The sequence below is a fragment of the Ranitomeya variabilis genome, chromosome 2 (assembly GCF_051348905.1).
Source record: "Ranitomeya variabilis isolate aRanVar5 chromosome 2, aRanVar5.hap1, whole genome shotgun sequence".
Lineage (NCBI taxonomy): Eukaryota > Metazoa > Chordata > Amphibia > Anura > Dendrobatidae > Ranitomeya > Ranitomeya variabilis.
In genome coordinates, this window is record NC_135233.1 from 468,193,083 (window position 1) to 468,211,977 (window position 18,895).

Genomic DNA, 18,895 nt, shown 5'->3' on the forward strand with positions numbered 1-18,895 from the left:
GAAGATCCATGGTATTGACCCCTTCCTAGGCTATAAACATCTGCCCCCAGTCGCATTTAAGGCTGGGGTCACACTTGTGAGAAATTCACACGAGTCTCGCACCTCAATACCCGGCACTGCCGCCAGCACTTGAGACCGGAGTGTGCGGCTGCATATATTTCTATGCAACTGAACGCTCCGGCCTGAGTGCCAGCGCGAGTTTCTCGCAAGTGTGATCCCGGACTAACGCAGATTTTTTTTTGTGTGTGTGTGTGTGTCTTTATTTAACTCTTTATGTACCTTTTTATTATGTTTATTACTAAACATCGGGCTTGATATTTATCTATCTTTTTATCTATCTATTATCTATCTATCTAATATCTATCTTTTATCTATCTATCTGATGTATCTATAGATAGATGGATGGATAGATCTATCTATAGATATATCTCTCTATATATCTAATATCTATCATCTATCTATCATCTATCTATCTATCTATCTATCTATCTATAGATCTATCTATCTGTGTGTAAACATTATTCTTCAATGGAGTATGTAAATTAAGAGGTTGGACAAAAAATGACACCACAATTCTTTTTTGTTGTTGTTAAATGATAGATCTTTATTTAGCTTACAAAAACACATACAAATCCTCATGAAAAAACGCATGAAAATCCGCATCAAAAACGTATCAAATCCGCACCTGCGATTTCTGCCAAGAGAGGAAGAATCTGTGCAGAAAATTCCACAGGCAAGTCTGCAACGTGTGCACATACCCTAAGGATTTGGGATTTCAGCCATGGAACATCCTACAATATTGCGGGATTGTTCCATGAGTAAAGACCATCAAATTTAGCACTGAAGAAAAGCCCACTTCTCTGGAAGCATATAGCGGATTTAAAGGGGTTGTCCGGTCCAAATTAATGAGTCTGCAGTCACCCTGTGTGACTGCAGACTTCTGAATCCCCCCCAGCGCATGAACTGTGCGCTGTTGGGATTTGTCAGTTTTCAACCCGGGACCAGATGGTATGTATTGTTACATAGTTTCATAGGTATGAGTTATGCATACTTCCGGCTAGGGGCACGGCTTTGCGCCATACATTAAGACTAAGACACTACATACACTACACTCGGACTAAGACTAATGACGTGGTGAGCGTGGCCGACTAGAGGGAGCAGGCAGGCGCTGGGCCTCTCTGACCTTTCCCGGCGCCTGCGCACTGCAGTACTTTGCTCTGCCCTCAACAGGACAGATAAAGTACGCCTGCGCAGGAGCCGTGGCAGGAAGCAAAGAAGAGGACGTCATCGTATGAAGATTGGAGGCGCCGGACAAAGACCGCGACGCCCATCGGACCGGACTGTACCGGACCTGGGTGTGTAGTATAATATAATCCTGTTTCTCTTATCTTTCAGGTGACATCGGGGGACTTATCTACAGCATTACAGAATGCTGTAGATAAGCCCCTGATGCCGGTGGCCTTAGCTTATAGGCGAATTTTGGGGTGACAGATTCCCTTTAAGAGGAGCGTTCCTCTTAATGAATGCTCCCCAATGAAGGTCCGCGTTGTTCACACAGGTCTTTATGGATTGGGGGCTGAAGAGTGGGAATACACTTGTAAGGCACTGTATTTATTTATTTGTCATGTGTAATGGATTTAGGTTTATGTGTTAGATTTAGGATTTAAATTGTTTTGCTAAATGCATTATAATCTGTGAATGTTTGTGGTTTTTACTCAGGTCCAAATGGTTTGGGCAGTTTTTCCGCATCAATGGGAGCCGAAGCTGTTGTGAAAGAAGAGTCTTTAAAGTGTATTCCTTTGGATTATAAAGTCAATAACAAATATGACAAGAAAGCAGACCCTTACCCACCAGGAAAAATTGTAAATGCAGCACGAATGGAAGTGGGGAATATGAGGAGCTATGATGTTCGCAAAGCCAACTGTGAACATTTTGTCACTGAACTACGTTATGGTACCCCCTTCTGTGACCAGGTAATTTATTAGTAGTTTACTTCAGTATAAAGACATAAGGCCCATTTCACCAGTGAGTTTTTTTAAATCACTTTTCTTTTTTTTACTATTATTATTTTGCTTATATAGCGCTATCTTAATCCACAGTGCTTTACAGACATTTTGATAACTGCTCCCAGGGGCTCACAATCTAAATTCCCTATCAGTATGTCTTTGGAGTGCGGCAGAAAACCAGAGGAAACTCACACAAACAGGGAGAGAACATACAAACTCCTTGAAGATGTTGTCCTTGGAGGGATTTTAACCCAGGACCCCAGCACTGGCTATCCACTGAGCCACTGTTTATCCGAAAGAGACACATAAGGTTCATGAATTTATCGCGAAATCCAAAATGCTAGTTATTTTATCTTTAACTTTTTATGCTAAATTCTAGCACAAAAAGTCACAAAGTTCCTCTAAAATGATGCAAAATTTGTGTGTAAAATTAAGACAGACATAAAATTACTCCAGGGGCAGATTGGATTACATTTGTGTCACAATTCATGAATCAGCCAAAAAGATATGGAAACACCAAAAGTTTCTCACAATGATGAACATAAAAAAAACAGGCGATTACATATAAAATAGACTGTAAAAAAAGGCTCAAATTACAAAGGTGAAAAACATTAATAACAGAGCAAAAAAAAAATAAAATACAAATACAATAATGAATACAGCAAGCCCTAAAGCTGGGTTGTCAAATGTAAATTCAAAGACCTTCCACAAAATATACGGCAGGTGTTTTTTTCTGCTGTTCATAGTGTTCGTCATAATAAAACACTGACAGTGATTTTTCTTTTTCTGTAATTTTGCATTGCAAATGTGCTAAAACGTTATATGCACTGTTCAAACGACACCTGCAAAGAAGCGCTGCAAAACCTGAGCTACAATTATGTAGTGCAGGAAGTGTGTTATGGCACATCTGTGTACAATTAGTGTGGTTAAATGAACGAGTCCTGTAAGGCTATGTGCACACGTTGCTGCGGAAATTTCTGCTGCAATTCTGCAACTTCTTGCTGCGGGTAAAACGCATGCAGAATTGGCATGCGCTTTCCAGCTAAACAAGTGTTTTGCAAGCGTAATTAGCTTGCAGAATGCTTGCATTTTCCAAGCGATTTGAAGCATCACTTGGAAAACTGATTGACAGGTTGGGTCACACTTGTCAAGCATAGTGCTTGACAAGCGAGAGCAACCTTTTACTATTGATGCTGCCTATTCAGCATCAATAGTAAAAGATAGAATGTTAAAAATAATAAAAAAAATTAAAAAAATGGTTATTCTCACCGTCCGACGGCCCCTGATCTCCTCAGCGACGCTCCTGGCGGCTTCCGTTCCCAGGGATGCATTGCGCTAAGGACCTTTCTGACGTCATCGTCACGTGACCGCAACATCATCCCAGGTCCTTTGCGCAATACATTCCTGGGAACGGAAGGCGCTGCGTGCACCGCTGAGAGGCGGGAGGACTCCAGGGGCCATTGGAAGGTAAGTATATCAATATTTTGTATTTTAATTCTTTTTTTTTTAACAGAAATATGGTTCCCAAGGGCCTGGAGGAGGGTCTCCTCTCCTCCAGACCTGGATACAACCGCACATGATCCACTTACCTCCCGCATGGTGGGCATAGCCCCATGCGGGAAGTAAGCGGATCAATGCATTCCTATGTGTGCGGCATCGCCGCAATTCTGCACAAAGAAGGGGCATGCTGCATATTTTTCCGCGATGCGATTCCGCCATGGAAAAATGAGCAGCATTAGTGCAGCGCCCCAGAGTCCTGGTCGTTGCAGTACTGTTGCTCCGCCACTAAGGGGGGCTATGGTACGTCTGATGGCACTGAAGGAGTTCATCTGACCAGGTATCACAGACACCAATACATTTCACAGTCTGGCCTCCAGGGGGAGCTAAGGGTACTATTCATTAGGCCACTCCTCACAGTCTGGTAAAACTGGGGGTTAGATAGGAAGTTAGACCAGAAAGCTGACTGGGTTGGAACCAGGCAACACCTTGTGGCAGAGGGTGTTGTAGGGGAAGATTCAGAGGGGTCCCTGTCAGGGGTGGGATCCTGACAGAGGCTTAGCAACCAGAGAGAACGTTACGGGACCGCGCCTGCATGATATAGCGGCGGTACCCCAAGAAAGGACAAGAAGCAAGGTTTATTGTGCTGGATGAGAAACAAGATCAACACAACAAGGAGTATACCAGTAGGAGTCGTGCTGTAAGACGAGGCAACATCCTATTGAGGCGCATAACCGGTGGCCGGAACGCTGAGGAAGTACTAGGTTCCAAGCCAGACTTCAAACCTACGGCAGGACAGTCAGTTAGAGGCGGGCTGTCTCACTTAATTGACCTAGGAAGACACAGGGGGGTAACAACAGGAGTGGGGCGACGCTGGAGTCCCAGAAGAGCTCCGAGCCTCCCCGTCAGACGGGTGCGAAGAAGAACATCATTATCGAGTTGTGAGGGAACACGAGAAACAGACACAACAGTTGTGGGGACTATCCCGTAAGCACAGCAGGGGAGGACCACAACACACAAGCGCTAGAAGGTAGGCACAGATTTCCTCCTGCAAAGGGATCTCTGGAGGTGCCATCGGACCGTCCGGACTTGCGCAGCCTGGTTAACCGTATTCCGGATTGAGGACTCAGAATCCTTCAGTAAAGAGGTAAAGAAACTGCAACCTGGTGTCCTCGTTATTTACTGCGACCTGCACAGCACCACAACCTCACCACCATCTACACCTTTCATTGTACGCCCCTCAGCAGGGTCACGGACCGGGTCTAGCCACCGTGACAACCCCAGAACAGAGACTCAGAGGCCCGGTACCGGGTACCCCTCGGCCCTGCGGCAGTGGGGGCGCTACAAACTTGGCGTCACGAACAGGATCTACTTAAGCCTGAAGAATCAGGTCATGTGTGCCTTGGAACTGTGATTTACTGTGCTTGGACTGTGCTTTATTGCAAGGACTGTGTATTGCTATTTGCCGCCAAAACCAGCCGCCATTACAGCACTGAGGAGAGCGCAGGAGAAGAAGAGGGGCGTGGAGTAGGCGTAGACAAACTGGAGAGCGCGAACGACAATGGCCGCCCAGTCTAAATATTTCTGCACCGTGAGGACGTGTCCGTCAGCAGCCGAGATCCGCCTCCTAATTCTCAATGGAGGGCGGAGACAGAGAAAACGAAACCGCCCACGAAGGAGAGAGCGGGAAAAGGACCAGGAAGAAGAAGTCAGCGACATGGAGGACGCCATGGCGAGCAGCCCGAAGCCGGAGCGTGGGGTAGGAGCAGAGGACTCCCCCAGCTACCCGGAGGGGCACCGCAACCAGGCCTCCACCGCTGATATTGACTTCCTGCACGCCAGAGCGGATGAGCTCGGCGACCAACTCCGGCGGACGCAGCTGAGCACTGAGGCCGAGTGGAAGAAGACCTTCATCGGGAGCCTCACCAGACGTCTGTCGGCAGCCTCGTCTGGTCCGGAGCAAGAAAGAAGTTCCAGCACTCCGAAGCCAGAAGGCAAGGCCCTGCCGGAAAGCGAGATGCTTCAAACGGAGATGACAACGCCGCAGCGCAAGGCCCTGCAACCAGCGTTCCAGATTCCAGCGGAGACGGAGCAGATCGGCACCGGTGGGACCGCATCTGAAGCAGGTATGAAGAACGACCCTGCCTCGCCAGCAGAGGACTTGCTGATAGGCCCCGTCGCGCCGGTACCCTCTCTACCTGAGACCTATAGACTCCGGCGCCTTACACCCTGGGATCGGGCCACGGGTATGGAGCACTTCTTAAAGGCCCCGATCTCGCCGATCACCTTGCTGAGCGAGGTCTATGCGGAGCTACGGCCGCCAGAGCGAGAGTAAACCTCGATGCCATGGATATGTAAATAGTTAACTGCTTGTTTCCCTGCTTTTTGCTGCTAATACCCGACTAGGGTTATTCTTAAAGGGATCCCTTCGTTTACCCGGGATCCCTATTGCTTTTTATTTTTGCTTTTATTTTCATTTTTGCTTTTGTTCCACACGTTATCAAGAACTGCTGGATCATGAACAATGCATGATTACAAACTCCTTGTAAATAGTTTACACCTTCTTAAAGGTGTTCTCTACTGGTTTTACACAAAGAAAGGACTCTTTGCGAAGACACTGGTCTTAGAACCAGCACCGGAGTCCTTACTGTCCTTACTGCGAACGGACTTGCAGCTTGAGAAGTTGCACTACCTCATGGAGACTTGGTTCCCTCTTAAAGGGAATGTTCACCTATTGCACTTATGAACAGTGTTGCCTTAAGATGGTTAAATGGCAATAATGTCTTGAAAGAAAAAGTTAAATGTAACTAACTAGTTGATTGTAAGAAATGGTTAATAATGTTGATAGAAGAATGAGAACAGAAAGTGAACCCGTACGGGGTTAGTTAGTGAGTCCTCCTAGGAGCCATACAGAGATGGCTCAGTAATCCTGAACTGAAAGATGGATGATATGTTCTATACTGTGTATAGTTGTGGAAAGGCAGAAGGCCCGGGCGGAAAGGGGCGGTTCTGTACAGAAAGGAGAGGCAGCAGGCCTGGAGCAGTTAGGACAGGCGGTCCTGCAGACACAAAGTAGGAGAATGCAGAAAAGTTGCTTAGTATTATAACGTTTTATAAGTAGGTCTTTAGTGGATTGAGCGTGTACGTCCTTAAAGGCAAAGTTAAATTATTGTTCAAAGTTTGCACTAAGTAGAATACCCTATTGGGTAAAAGCAGTTATTTATAGTAAGCTATTTTAACTATGTTTGTTCAAGTGTCCTCACCTCCCATAAAGGGAAGCTCTGTTAAGGTTTACTTGTTATTTGCATTTCAAAATTGTATGTCTTTTTGCTGACATGTATCGGCCCTGCGGCAGTGGGGGCGCTACATTAGCACAGCATTGTGGAATCCCATTGAATTCAATGGGCTGTGTTGTGTATGTGTTTTCGCCACGATTTCGAGGCGAAAAAACGCGGTGAAAACGCATACAATCTGCAACGTGTGCACATAGCCTAAAAGTACGATTTTGGAGAGGGTTGCTGGAGGCTGAAGTTTTTAGAAAATCCTGGTCCCTGGCTGCAGTTTGTTTATACTTACTGTCCCCAGGTAGACGGGGGAGTCTCCACACCACTCCAGATATTGGCTGCATTAATGACGATATCTCTACAGTGCGACAGGCAATAAGTGAACTCAGTGGCTCTGCCTTAGGGCTCTTTCACACGTCCTGATATTTCTGGTACTGGAAAAAACAGTACCGGCGACATCCATGTCCATGTGTTTCATATGTGTGGCAACCGCGTGCTACATCAGTATCACACGTACCGGCGCCTGAGAAAAGCCGTCAGAGTTCGCATTGTTCTCAGGCGCCGGGTGCTGAAGACAGCTCACATCATTGTCTCCTGCTCTGCCTGCGATCAGCAAGAGCAGGGGACAATGTTGAGAGTTGTATTCAAGTGTAAAATTAAGAATAAAATAAAAAATCACATTATAATCACCTTAACACCTAATCTCTGAATCCATTGTCCCGTGTAACAGACAAAAATAAAAGAACACCTATCCGAAGTTGAAAGAATCCATAGTGTCCCACGCCGTAATCCTGTGCAACATTTGCTCATCCGCATGTGCGGTGACCGGAGGCGACCGCTCACACTGAAAAGCTGGGGAGAATGACTCATTGCAGTGAGACCGGGCCTCACGGTGAACTGCGCTGACCTCAGTGAGATCACCACTAGCACCATGTGAAAAAGTCTCTCCATGCAGCGCTTATCTCAGTGAGTTGACCGTACTTCACTATGAGGCCCAGTCTCGCTGCAGTGAGTCATTCTCCCCAGTTCTTCAGTGTGAGCGGTGGCCCGAGAAGAGCAAATGTCACACAGAAGGATTATGGCCTCTTACAAACACCTCCATTACTAACCCAAGGGCTTGATATCACCGCACAATACAAAGGTGTCATCAACCCTACAAATATTAACCCCACTTCCCACCACCACAGGGCAAGTGGGAAGAGGCGGGCAGAGTGGCTGCGGGCTGTTATTTGTAGGCTGGGGGGCAGCTGTCGTTATCAACAACAGCAGGCGTAGGCTGATAGGAGTACTAGTCCCATCAACCGACACCTGTGACTAAAAGTAAATTTTTAACTTTGGACAGGTGAGGGATATTGTTGTTTTTTTATTTTTGTTTGTTTAGAGGGAACAATGGCTTCAGGGGATTAGGTGTTATGGTAAATATAATGGGATTTTTTTTTTTATTTTATTCTTCATTTTACACTTAAGTACAACTCTCAATATTGTCCCCTGCTTGCCCTGATTGAGAAATTGCACCATACAATTTGTTGTGCAATTTCTCCTGAGTACACAGATGCCCCATATGTGGGGGTAAAATACTGCGTAGGCTCACGGCAGGGCTCAGAAAAAGAGGAGTGACATTTTGGAATGCAGACTTTGATGGAAGGGTCTGCCGGTGTCATGTCTCTTTGGCGAGCCCCTGATGTGCCTAAACAGTGGAAAACCCTTACATGTGACACTATTGTGGAAGCTAGACCCCTCAACGAATATATCTAGATGTGTGGTGAGCAGCTGCTTCACAGAAGTTTATAATGTAGAGCAGTGAAAATAAAAAAAAAATATCAAATTTTTAACGCAAAATTTAGCCCCAATTTTTTTCTTTTCACAAGGATAGCAGGAGAAAATGGACCCCAAAATTTGTTGTGTTATTTCTCCTGAGTACACAGATACCCAATATGCAGTCAAAAACGACTTTTGAGGCACAGTGCAAAGCTTAAAAGAGAAGAAGCGCCATATTGGGGTTCACATTTTGATGGACTGGTTTGAGGTGCCATGTCACATTGGCAGTTCCCCTGAGGTGCCTGAACAGCAGAACCCCCCATAAGAGACCACATTTTATAAACAACAACTCTCAATGAATTCATTTAGTGGTGCAGTGATCACATTGACACCACAGGTGGGTCACAGAATTTTATACCATTGGGCAAAGAAGAAAAGAATAATTACATTTTTACCACAAAACTTTTGTTTTAGCCTCAGATTTTATATTTGCACACGGGGAAATGGGTAAACATTGCACCAAAGTTTGTTCCACAGTTTCCGTTGAGTGTAGAAATACCCCAAATGTGGCAGTACAGTACTGCTTAGCCATAACCATTGGCAAATAGCGCTCCGTCCCTCCCGAGTCTCGCCATTTTGCTAAGCAGTACTGTCATACAGGAGGCATCCTGCAGCGCAGAATCTCCTAGAATAGTTTGCGGACTCCGTATATAGAGCCCATAAGTGCTAGAAGAGCAGAATCCCCCCTCAAGTGACCCCTATTTTGGAAATTATACCCCTTTGGGAATTTATCTACAGGTGTTGTGATGATTTTCCATAAACATGTAGCAGTGGATATTGCTGAATGAAAATTGCAAACAGCCATTGTAGTGACCAGTACATTGTAGTGCCTGTACATTGTGCCCAGGCTTATGCACCTGTAAATTAGGCCGGCTCTCATAGCTACAGAATTGCCAAACATGTGGATGCTAAATGTGGTTTAGGCACACTGGACATCAGCAGGAAAGGGGCATTGGATTTGGGAGCACATAATTTGCTGAATTGAGAGCCTTTTCACTTTTCCAAAGCCTTTGTGCTACCATTAAAGTGGAAACCCCTTACTGTATATTTCTGCTAACAGATGACGGACTTGAGTGGGGACTTTTTTTGTGGATTGAGTTGAAGCCTTTGTTGGGAACAAAATACAAAATGTTATGTTTACATAACAATTTGGATCACATTTATCCAGCGCTCTACACTGAGCACTCACATTGGGGTTTCCCTTTAAATCTGCGAGTGACAAAATTCGGATGAAACCCCCGAGGGATCCATTCACTATAATGAGGCAGCAGAGTTACTCTGAACTCTGCCTGGCCTCTGTTCAGCGATGGCCTTTTTTTCAGAGGTGCAGAAAACAGTGGTAGACCACGTTTTTATGCACACAGTGCCTCATTATAGGGAATCTTCCACCGGAGGATCTGTCTGAATCACGTATTTCAGAGATTTACAAGGAAACCCGAGTGTAAGCGCTCAGCGCAGAACGAAGGATACATATGAGCCGAGTCTTACTGTGAACTTTGGAGGCAGAATGAAAAAAGTCCACAGCACGTGAAGAATTTGTTTTATTCATTTTTTACGCCATTCTTCCTGTGGTATAAGTTATTAGACGACAGTAGTGTATAAGCGGGTGGTCTCGTCACACTCAATTTGACAGGTGCCCCGCCCCCTATCAAGATGTATCAAAAGGGTGTAACCCCTCCTCCCCGCCCTGTCAGCAGCTGCCTCTCCTTGTCTGGCTGTCAGCTTTTGATATAGTATGATATTGTTTGATACAGCAATTATTATCCTGGTATTTGTTTTAAATAGATTTTTTACATATTGTTAATTGGATACATTAACACAAACAGTTGCTTTTGTGGCACATATGTGCAAAATTGTGGGGTTTTTTTTGTTTGTTTTTTTATAACACACGATGGCCCGTTATATAATTATATCCTAGTTGTTTTGGGGCTTCTGTAAGATGTATTTTAGAGACAACTGGCCACTGCTCATTTAGAATGAAACAGCATATTTTTCAGCTTATAACGCAGTTTCTCATTTTCATGAGTTTTAAGAGGTCGTGTTATGTGTGATAAGGGGCTACATGCTCGTGTGGTTAATAGATAAAATACAGATATAATATGCCAATTCACCAACAGTGACCGGCTTACACATAACTCGACAATAATCAAGGGTAGATATACAATACAAGGCAATAGACTTTATTAAAGTATGTATCAGACAGGCGTGATATTTACTAAGGCAGCTGAAATGAATTTGCCTCTGTAATCAGAGCAGTGTATTTTATACACAGTGTTCACATATAGTGAATAGTGCTTCTATATGTATTTGTGCTGAGAGTGCATTCTGCAACCAGAGCAATACTGCTAGCTATCAGTGTGAAACTTTCAGACAAGCACAGTATATTCTGGACATATTATGTATAATTATTAGTTAATTTTTCACTAAAATGACACAAAATTGTGTTTTATAATACACCATGCTGTTTATTCATTATATGTTGTATTAAATAGAGTCTAACTGTCACATTACACGTCTTGCTGTACCAGTGTGTATCAGACTGCAATGGCACATCACACTGCTTGCTGTAGTGAATAGAGCTTCTATATGCAATTGTGCTGAGAGTGCGATCTGTTATCAGTGCAATACTGCTAACTATCAGTGTGAAACTTTCAGAGGACTGTGTTATGTGTGATAACTTACCGAAGCGGTAAAAGCAAAACACAGATGTAGAAGTGCAAAAATGACAGACACTGTATGAGTTTTAATAGACTTTAATAAAGTATGTATCAGACAGGCGTGATATTTACTAAGGCAGCTGAAATGAATTTGCCTCTGTAATCAGAGCAGTGTATTTTATACACAGTGTTCACATATAGTGAATAGCGCTTCTATATGTATTTGTGCTGAGAGTGCATTCTGCAACCAGAGCAATACTGTTAGCTATCAGTGTGAAACTTTCAGACAAGCACAGTATATTCTGGACATATTATGTATAATTATTAGTTAATTTTTCACTAAAATGATAATTTCTGCCCGAACAGCGGATTAAACTTGAAAATTTTGACAAAAACTATCCTATATTAATGTTCGTATTTTTATTACACTCACCCCAGGTCATATTATATATAATTATTAGTTAATTTTTCACTAAAATGATAATTTCTGCCCGAACAGCGGATTAAACTTGAAAATTTTGACAAAAACTAGCCTATATTAATGCTCGTATTTTTATTACACTCACCCCCAAATGAGCCACTGCTAATTTGATGACCCAATTTTTATCATTTCAATACTATACATTAACTAAATGCTAGAGCTTATGTTACAATATTTTATCTGTTTATTTTATATCATATTAGATTTTCACATTATTTGTAGCTGTTTGTGTGGGTGCTATATTATGTATATTCTGTGTTTCTGCACTATTATTTGTTGAAAATTTTTCACTAAAATGATCATTTCTGACAGCGGCTTCTTTTGTAATATGCAACAGGTCATATTTGTGGCTTCTTTTTCTATTTGCAGGGGAGATGTGACCGTAGCCGCAGCTCACTGAGCGTTACCACCGGACTCACTTCTCTTTGGGGCTTCTGAATGTACACTATTCCCACCCACGGACAGTTTTCCTTTAAAAATATGAATATTATTGAATATAATGTTTTACTTATGTTACAGTATTTTATCTGCTTATTTTATATCATATTAGATTTTCACATTATTTGTAGCTGTTTGTGTGGGTGCCTCTGTAAGCCGCATTTTTCTGCCATCAGGCCATAAAGATGTGACCGTAGCCGCAGCTCACTGTGCGTTACCACCGGACTCACCTCTCTTTGGGGGCTTCTGAATGTACACTATTCCCACCCATGGACAGTTTTCCTTTAAAAATATGAATATTATTGAATATAATGTATTACCTATGTTACAGTATTTTATTTTCCTGGTGTTACTTTTGTTTTGCTGTCTGTTTTACCATTTCAATACTATACATTAACTAAATGCTAGAGTTTCTGTAACAGAAACTAGGGACCAGTGTTTTGACAGGGTATAAAGCGGTTGTTTTATACATGACAGGTATATGAATATAAAAAGTAAAAATCATCACATGTACAATTAACATACACCATTACACTTCTTATAAAATAGAGTATATTATGTATATTCTGTGTTTCTGCACGATTATTTGATTATTTGATTTATACCTCACTGTATGGGATTATTATGTATAGATATGAATATTACTGAATAGTCTCATATCTCGTCGGCCGTAATAGGCTTTAATGCTATAACATCCCACCTCTGCTTGCTGTCTCAGATCTCAACCACAGCAATAGAGTCTGGTGGTATAACCGGCCACCTCAGTTTCTGTAGGGGGAGTCAAACACCGGTGTACTATTACGATGTCAGAAAGGTGTTAATATTACCATAATTTTCAAATATCCCTTTCTTTTGTTTGGGTGTTAGAAATGCTACATTTTGCAGCAATTTTTCACTTCTTTTAAAGGAAACTTACAAATTCTATCTTTACAGACCTATTCAGTTTTTAACTAACTTTTTAGAGCCTATAACTCATACATTACTGCCTTTACTCTTGTTTTTTTACTAGTTAAAAAGTCATAAAAACTTCTCAACACAGAAAAAAATTAATATTATGCAAATTTTATGAATTGTGTGTGCCATTTTTAAAGGAAACTTACAAATTCTATCTTTACAGACCTATTCAGTTTTGAACTAACTTTTTAGAGCCTATAACTCATACATTACTGCCTTTACTCTTGTTTTTTACTAGTTAAAAAGTCATAAAAACTTCTCAACACAGAAAAAAATTAATATTATGCAAATTTAATGAATTGTGTGTGCCATTTTTAAGACTTTGACAGCGTGTCCAGGGGTTGTGTTATGTGTGATAGCCAGCTACGTGCTCGTGTGGTTAACAGATAAGATAAAATAATGAGTAAGAGACATCCTACAAAGAGAATCCTTTTCCCATTTCATTTGACCTGCGATATTCCACATTTTTTTCAGTGTGCATGAGAAAGATTTAAACAAGTAAGTAGAACTTTTTTCTTAACTATATATTAAATGTAAACACTTGCCCTATTTATAATACTCTTTATATATTCTATATATATGTACCGGTACGCCTGTGTAAGAATAAATTTAAATGTTAGCCAGAAATCTAAAAAATCGAGTGTTTTTATGATCACTAGTATTCATATTAATAGGTACTTTTAACTATCCTTTTAGAGTGTCTAGTAGTTTTATATTCTTTGTCTGATATATTTCTACACAAAGCTTCAAAACTATTTTGTAATTTATAATGTATCACAGTAGTTTCATATGAAGTTACATCTTAGGCTCTGTTCAGACTATTGTAATATCTGTAGCTTAAAATAGAGCCAAATAGCCACTTTCAAATCCGGACATACACCATTGATTTTAATGGGGTCTAAGGGGGTTCTATCAAGGTTTTCCACATAATAGTTATGGAAAGAATAATGCTACAGAATTGGCCGGTCCAGTTATAAAACAAAAAATGATGAAAATTATCCTTGATGATAATGTGAAAAAGGCTTATGCAGTGGGTTTATGGATCTCTACAATAAACACAATGTGTAGAAATTTGGTTCTAGAACTTGTTGGATTAGTGAATATAATAACGCTTGGCATATTTTATAACATACAGCAAATGATTCTTGCTTTTAACTTGTATGTAACTGGTTAATGTTACTAATACCCTCTAACATGGGGTCATGGTTTTGCATTTTCTGAAGAGTTGAGCTTCATCTCCATCTTTCTTTAATTATACATTATTTTATCACATATTAATTTCACAGCTGTCTGTGCTGGCTATTTACACACAGCCTTCTTGAATTCAATGCTATTTACACACAGCCTTCTTGAATTCAATGTTTTTTTTTTGTTTGTTTTTTGCATGACAGAAAAATCTACAAAGTGTACAAAGTTAAAACATAAGTAAAATAAAGAATAATGACCTAGCTGGTTGTTTGGGTGATATTGTAAAATCATTTATTGTTTCTACTACTTGGCAACTGTTACATTCAGTTATTTTTATTTTTTATTTATTTATTTATTTATTTTTTTCCCTTGGATTTTGTTAGTCACTACAATTATTTTTGCAGATAATAAATCTTAATTTCTTTATAATTTGACTTTTAGTTATAGTTTGTTTCAGTTCTTTGACGTTCTATGTATACCGTAAATTTTGCACCCTTTCAGTGAATAATATAAGACAAATTTTTTTTTATTCAAAGACATCTAACTTATGTATACTTTTAAAGCTTTGTTACATTTCTATCCAGTCTACACCATGCTGTGTAACATAAATACATGTGGTCTTGTAGTGATTTAATATAGTGCACCAAACATGACATGGTTTTTGGTTTCTCTGAACTGCCGCAAACAAAACATATAAGGTAGTACAGCACAAGATGTGAGCGTACCCGCAGCTCACTGAGCATTACCACTGCACTCACTTCTCTTTGCTGCTTCTGAAAGTACACTATTCTCACCCATGGAGAGTTTTCCTTTAAAAATATGAATATTATTGAATATAATGTTTTACCTATGTTACAGTATTTTATTTTCCTGGTGTTACTTTTGTTCATGTATTACTGGCTTCTTCTTCAGTTGTGATTCGTACCTTTTCTATATAAATATGGGTAAATGAATTGTCCATTATAGAACCATTTTGAATCCATGTTTTGTAGACCTTAAACATTTTGTATAACAGATGTGTTTCTCCTGATTTTTTCTTGGTTAAGGGATCACTGCTGTTTTAATAAACTTTGAATAAATAACTGGTCATACATAAGAAACCTGGCAATATATCTTTATAGAAATAATACTTCTGCACTCATGGCCGCTTCTCCTCCACCTTTGCCTCCTGAAGTCATCATTCACTGTGAAATAATGCAAAAATCCATCTTTGTGCCGATGGAGGCATCAACATTTTGCCATTATAAGTTTATGGTTCTGTAAAGAGAGAGGAGAATTGCAGAAAGGAGATTGAGGCAGACAGACACACACAACACACAGAACACACGCACAACAAACACACATAACATACAGAACACACACAACACACGCACAACAAACAGACAACATACAGAACACACACAACACATACAACACACACAACAAACATACACACACAACATACAGAACACACACAACACATGCAACACACACAACAAACACACACACAACATACAGAACACACACAACAAACATACACACAACATACAGAACACACACAACAAACATACACACACAACATACAGAATACACACAACACATGCAACACACACAACAAACATACACACACAACATACAGAACCATAAACTTATAATGGCAAAATGTTGATGCCTCCATCGGCACAAAGATGGATTTTTGCATTATTTCACAGTGAATGATGACTTCAGGAGGCAAAGGTGGAGGAGAAGCGGCCATGAGTGCAGAAGTATTATTTCTATAAAGATATATTGCCAGGTTTCTTATGTATGACCAGTTATTTATTCAAAGTTTATTAAAACAGCAGTGATCCCTTAACCAAGAAAAAATCAGGAGAAACACATCTGTTATACAAAATGTTTAAGGTCTACAAAACATGGATTCAAAATGGTTCTATAATGGACAATTCATTTACCCATATTTATATAGAAAAGGTACGAATCACAACTGAAGAAGAAGCCAGTAATACATGAACAAAAGTAACACCAGGAAAATAAAATACTGTAACATATGTAAAACATTGTATTCAATAATATTCATATTTTTAAAGGAAAACTCTCCATGGGTGAGAATAGTGTACTTTCAGAAGCAGCAAAGAGAAGTTAGTGCAGCGGTAATGCTCAGTGAGCTGCGGGTACGCTCACATCTTGTGCTGTACTACCTTATATGTTTTGTTAGCTGCAGTTCAGAGAAACCAAAAACCATGTCATGTTTGGTGCACTATATTAAATCACTACAAGACCACATGTATTTATGTTACACAGCATGGTGTAGACTGGATAGAAATGTAACAAAGCTTTAAAAGTATACATAAGTTAGATGTCTTTGAATAAAAAAAATATTTGTCTTATATTATTCACTGAAAGGGTGCAAAATTTACGGTATACATAGAACGTCAAAGAACTGAAACAAACTATAACTAAAAGTCAAATTATAAAGAAATTAAGATTTATTATCTGCAAAAATAATTGTAGTGACTAACAAAATCCAAGGAAAAAAAATAAATAAATAAATAAATAAATAAAAAATAAAAATAACTGAATGTAACAGTTGCCAAGTAGTAGAAACAATAAATGATTTTACAATATCACCCAAACAACCAGCTAGGTCATTATTCTTTATTTTACTTATGTTTTAACTTTGTACACTTTGTAGATTTTTCTGTCATGCAAAAAAACAAACAAACAAAAAACAACAACATTGAATTCAAGAAGGCTGTGTGTAAATAGCCAGCACAGACAGCTGTGAAATTAATATGTGATAAAATAATGTATAATTAAAGAAAGATGGAGATGAAGCTCAACTCTTCAGAAAATGCAAAACCATGACCCCATGTTAGAGGGTATTAGTAACATTAACCAGTTACATACAAGTTAAAAGCAAGAATAATTTGCTGTATGTTATAAAATATGCCAAGCGTTATTATATTCACTAATCCAACAAGTTCTAGAACCAAATTTCTACACATTGTGTTTATTGTAAAGATCCATAAACCCACTGCATAAGCCTTTTTCACATTATCATCAAGGATAATTTTCATCATTTTTTGTTTTATAACTGGACCGGCCAATTCTGTAGCATTATTCTTTCCATAACTATTATGTGGAAAACCTTGATAGAACCCCCTTAGACCCCATTAAAATCAATGGTGTATGTCCGGATTTGAAAGTGGCTATTTGGCTCTATTTTAAGCTACAGATATTACAATAGTCTGAACAGAACCTCAGATGTAACTTCATATGAAACTACTGTGATACATTATAAATTACAAAATAGTTTTGAAGCTTTGTGTAGAAATATATCAGACAAAGAATATAAAACTACTAGACACTCTAAAAGGATAGTTAAAAGTACCTATTAATATGAATACTAGTGATCATAAAAACACTCGATTTTTTAGATTTCTGGCTAACATTTAAATTTATTCTTACACAGGCGTACCGGTACACATATATAGAATATATAAAGAGTATTATAAATAGGGCAAGTGTTTACATTTAATATATAGTTAAGAAAAAAGTTCTACTTACTTGTTTAAATCTTTCTCATGCACACTGAAAAAAATGTGGAATATCGCAGGTCAAATGAAATGGGAAAAGGATTCTCTTTGTAGGATGTCTCTTACTCATTATTTTATCTTATCTGTTAACCACACGAGCACGTAGCTGGCTATCACACATAACACAACCCCTGGACACGCTGTCAAAGTCTTAAAAATGGCACACACAATTCATTAAATTTGCATAATATTAATTTTTTTCTGTGTTGAGAAGTTTTTATGACTTTTTAACTAGTAAAAAAACAAGAGTAAAGGCAGTAATGTATGAGTTATAGGCTCTAAAAAGTTAGTTCAAAACTGAATAGGCCTGTAAAGATAGAATTTGTAAGTTTCCTTTAAAAATGGCACACACAATTCATAAAATTTGCATAATATTAATTTTTTTCTGGGTTGAGAAGTTTTTATGACTTTTTAACTAGTAAAGAAACAAGAGTAAAGGCAGTAATGTATGAGTTATAGGCTCTAAAAAGTTAGTTAAAAACTGAATAGGTCTGTAAAGATAGAATTTGTAAGTTTCCTTTAAAAGAAGTGAAAAATTGCTGCAAAATGTAGCATTTCTAACACCCAAACAAAAGAAAGGGATATTTGAAAATTATGGTAATATTAACACCTTTCTGACATCGTAATAGTACACCGGTGTTTGACTCCCCCTACAGAAACTGAGGTGGCCGGTTATACCACCAGACTCTATTGCTGTGGTTGAGATCTGAGACAGCAAGCAGAGGTGGGATGTTATAGCATTAAAGCCTATTACGGCCGACGAGATATGAGACTATTCAGTAATATTCATATCTATACATAATAATCCCATACAGTGAGGTATAAATCAAATAATCAAATAATCGTGCAGAAACACAGAATATACATAATATACTCTATTTTATAAGAAGTGTAATGGTGTATGTTAATTGTACATGTGATGATTTTTACTTTTTATATTCATATACCTGTCATGTATAAAACAACCGCTTTATACCCTGTCAAAACACTGGTCCCT

The 18,895-nt window shown here is 39.6% G+C and overlaps 1 protein-coding gene across 1 annotated transcript in view; it reads left to right on the forward strand.

Moving 5' to 3' along the window:
- LOC143809606 (phospholipase A and acyltransferase 3-like) overlaps positions 1-18,895 on the forward strand; it is a 39,883-nt gene that overhangs the window by 11,910 nt on the left and 9,078 nt on the right. The window contains exon 4 of the mRNA XM_077292652.1: positions 1,720-1,973. Within this exon, the coding sequence (XP_077148767.1) occupies positions 1,720-1,973 (254 nt within the window). The remainder of the gene's footprint in view (positions 1-1,719; positions 1,974-18,895) is intronic.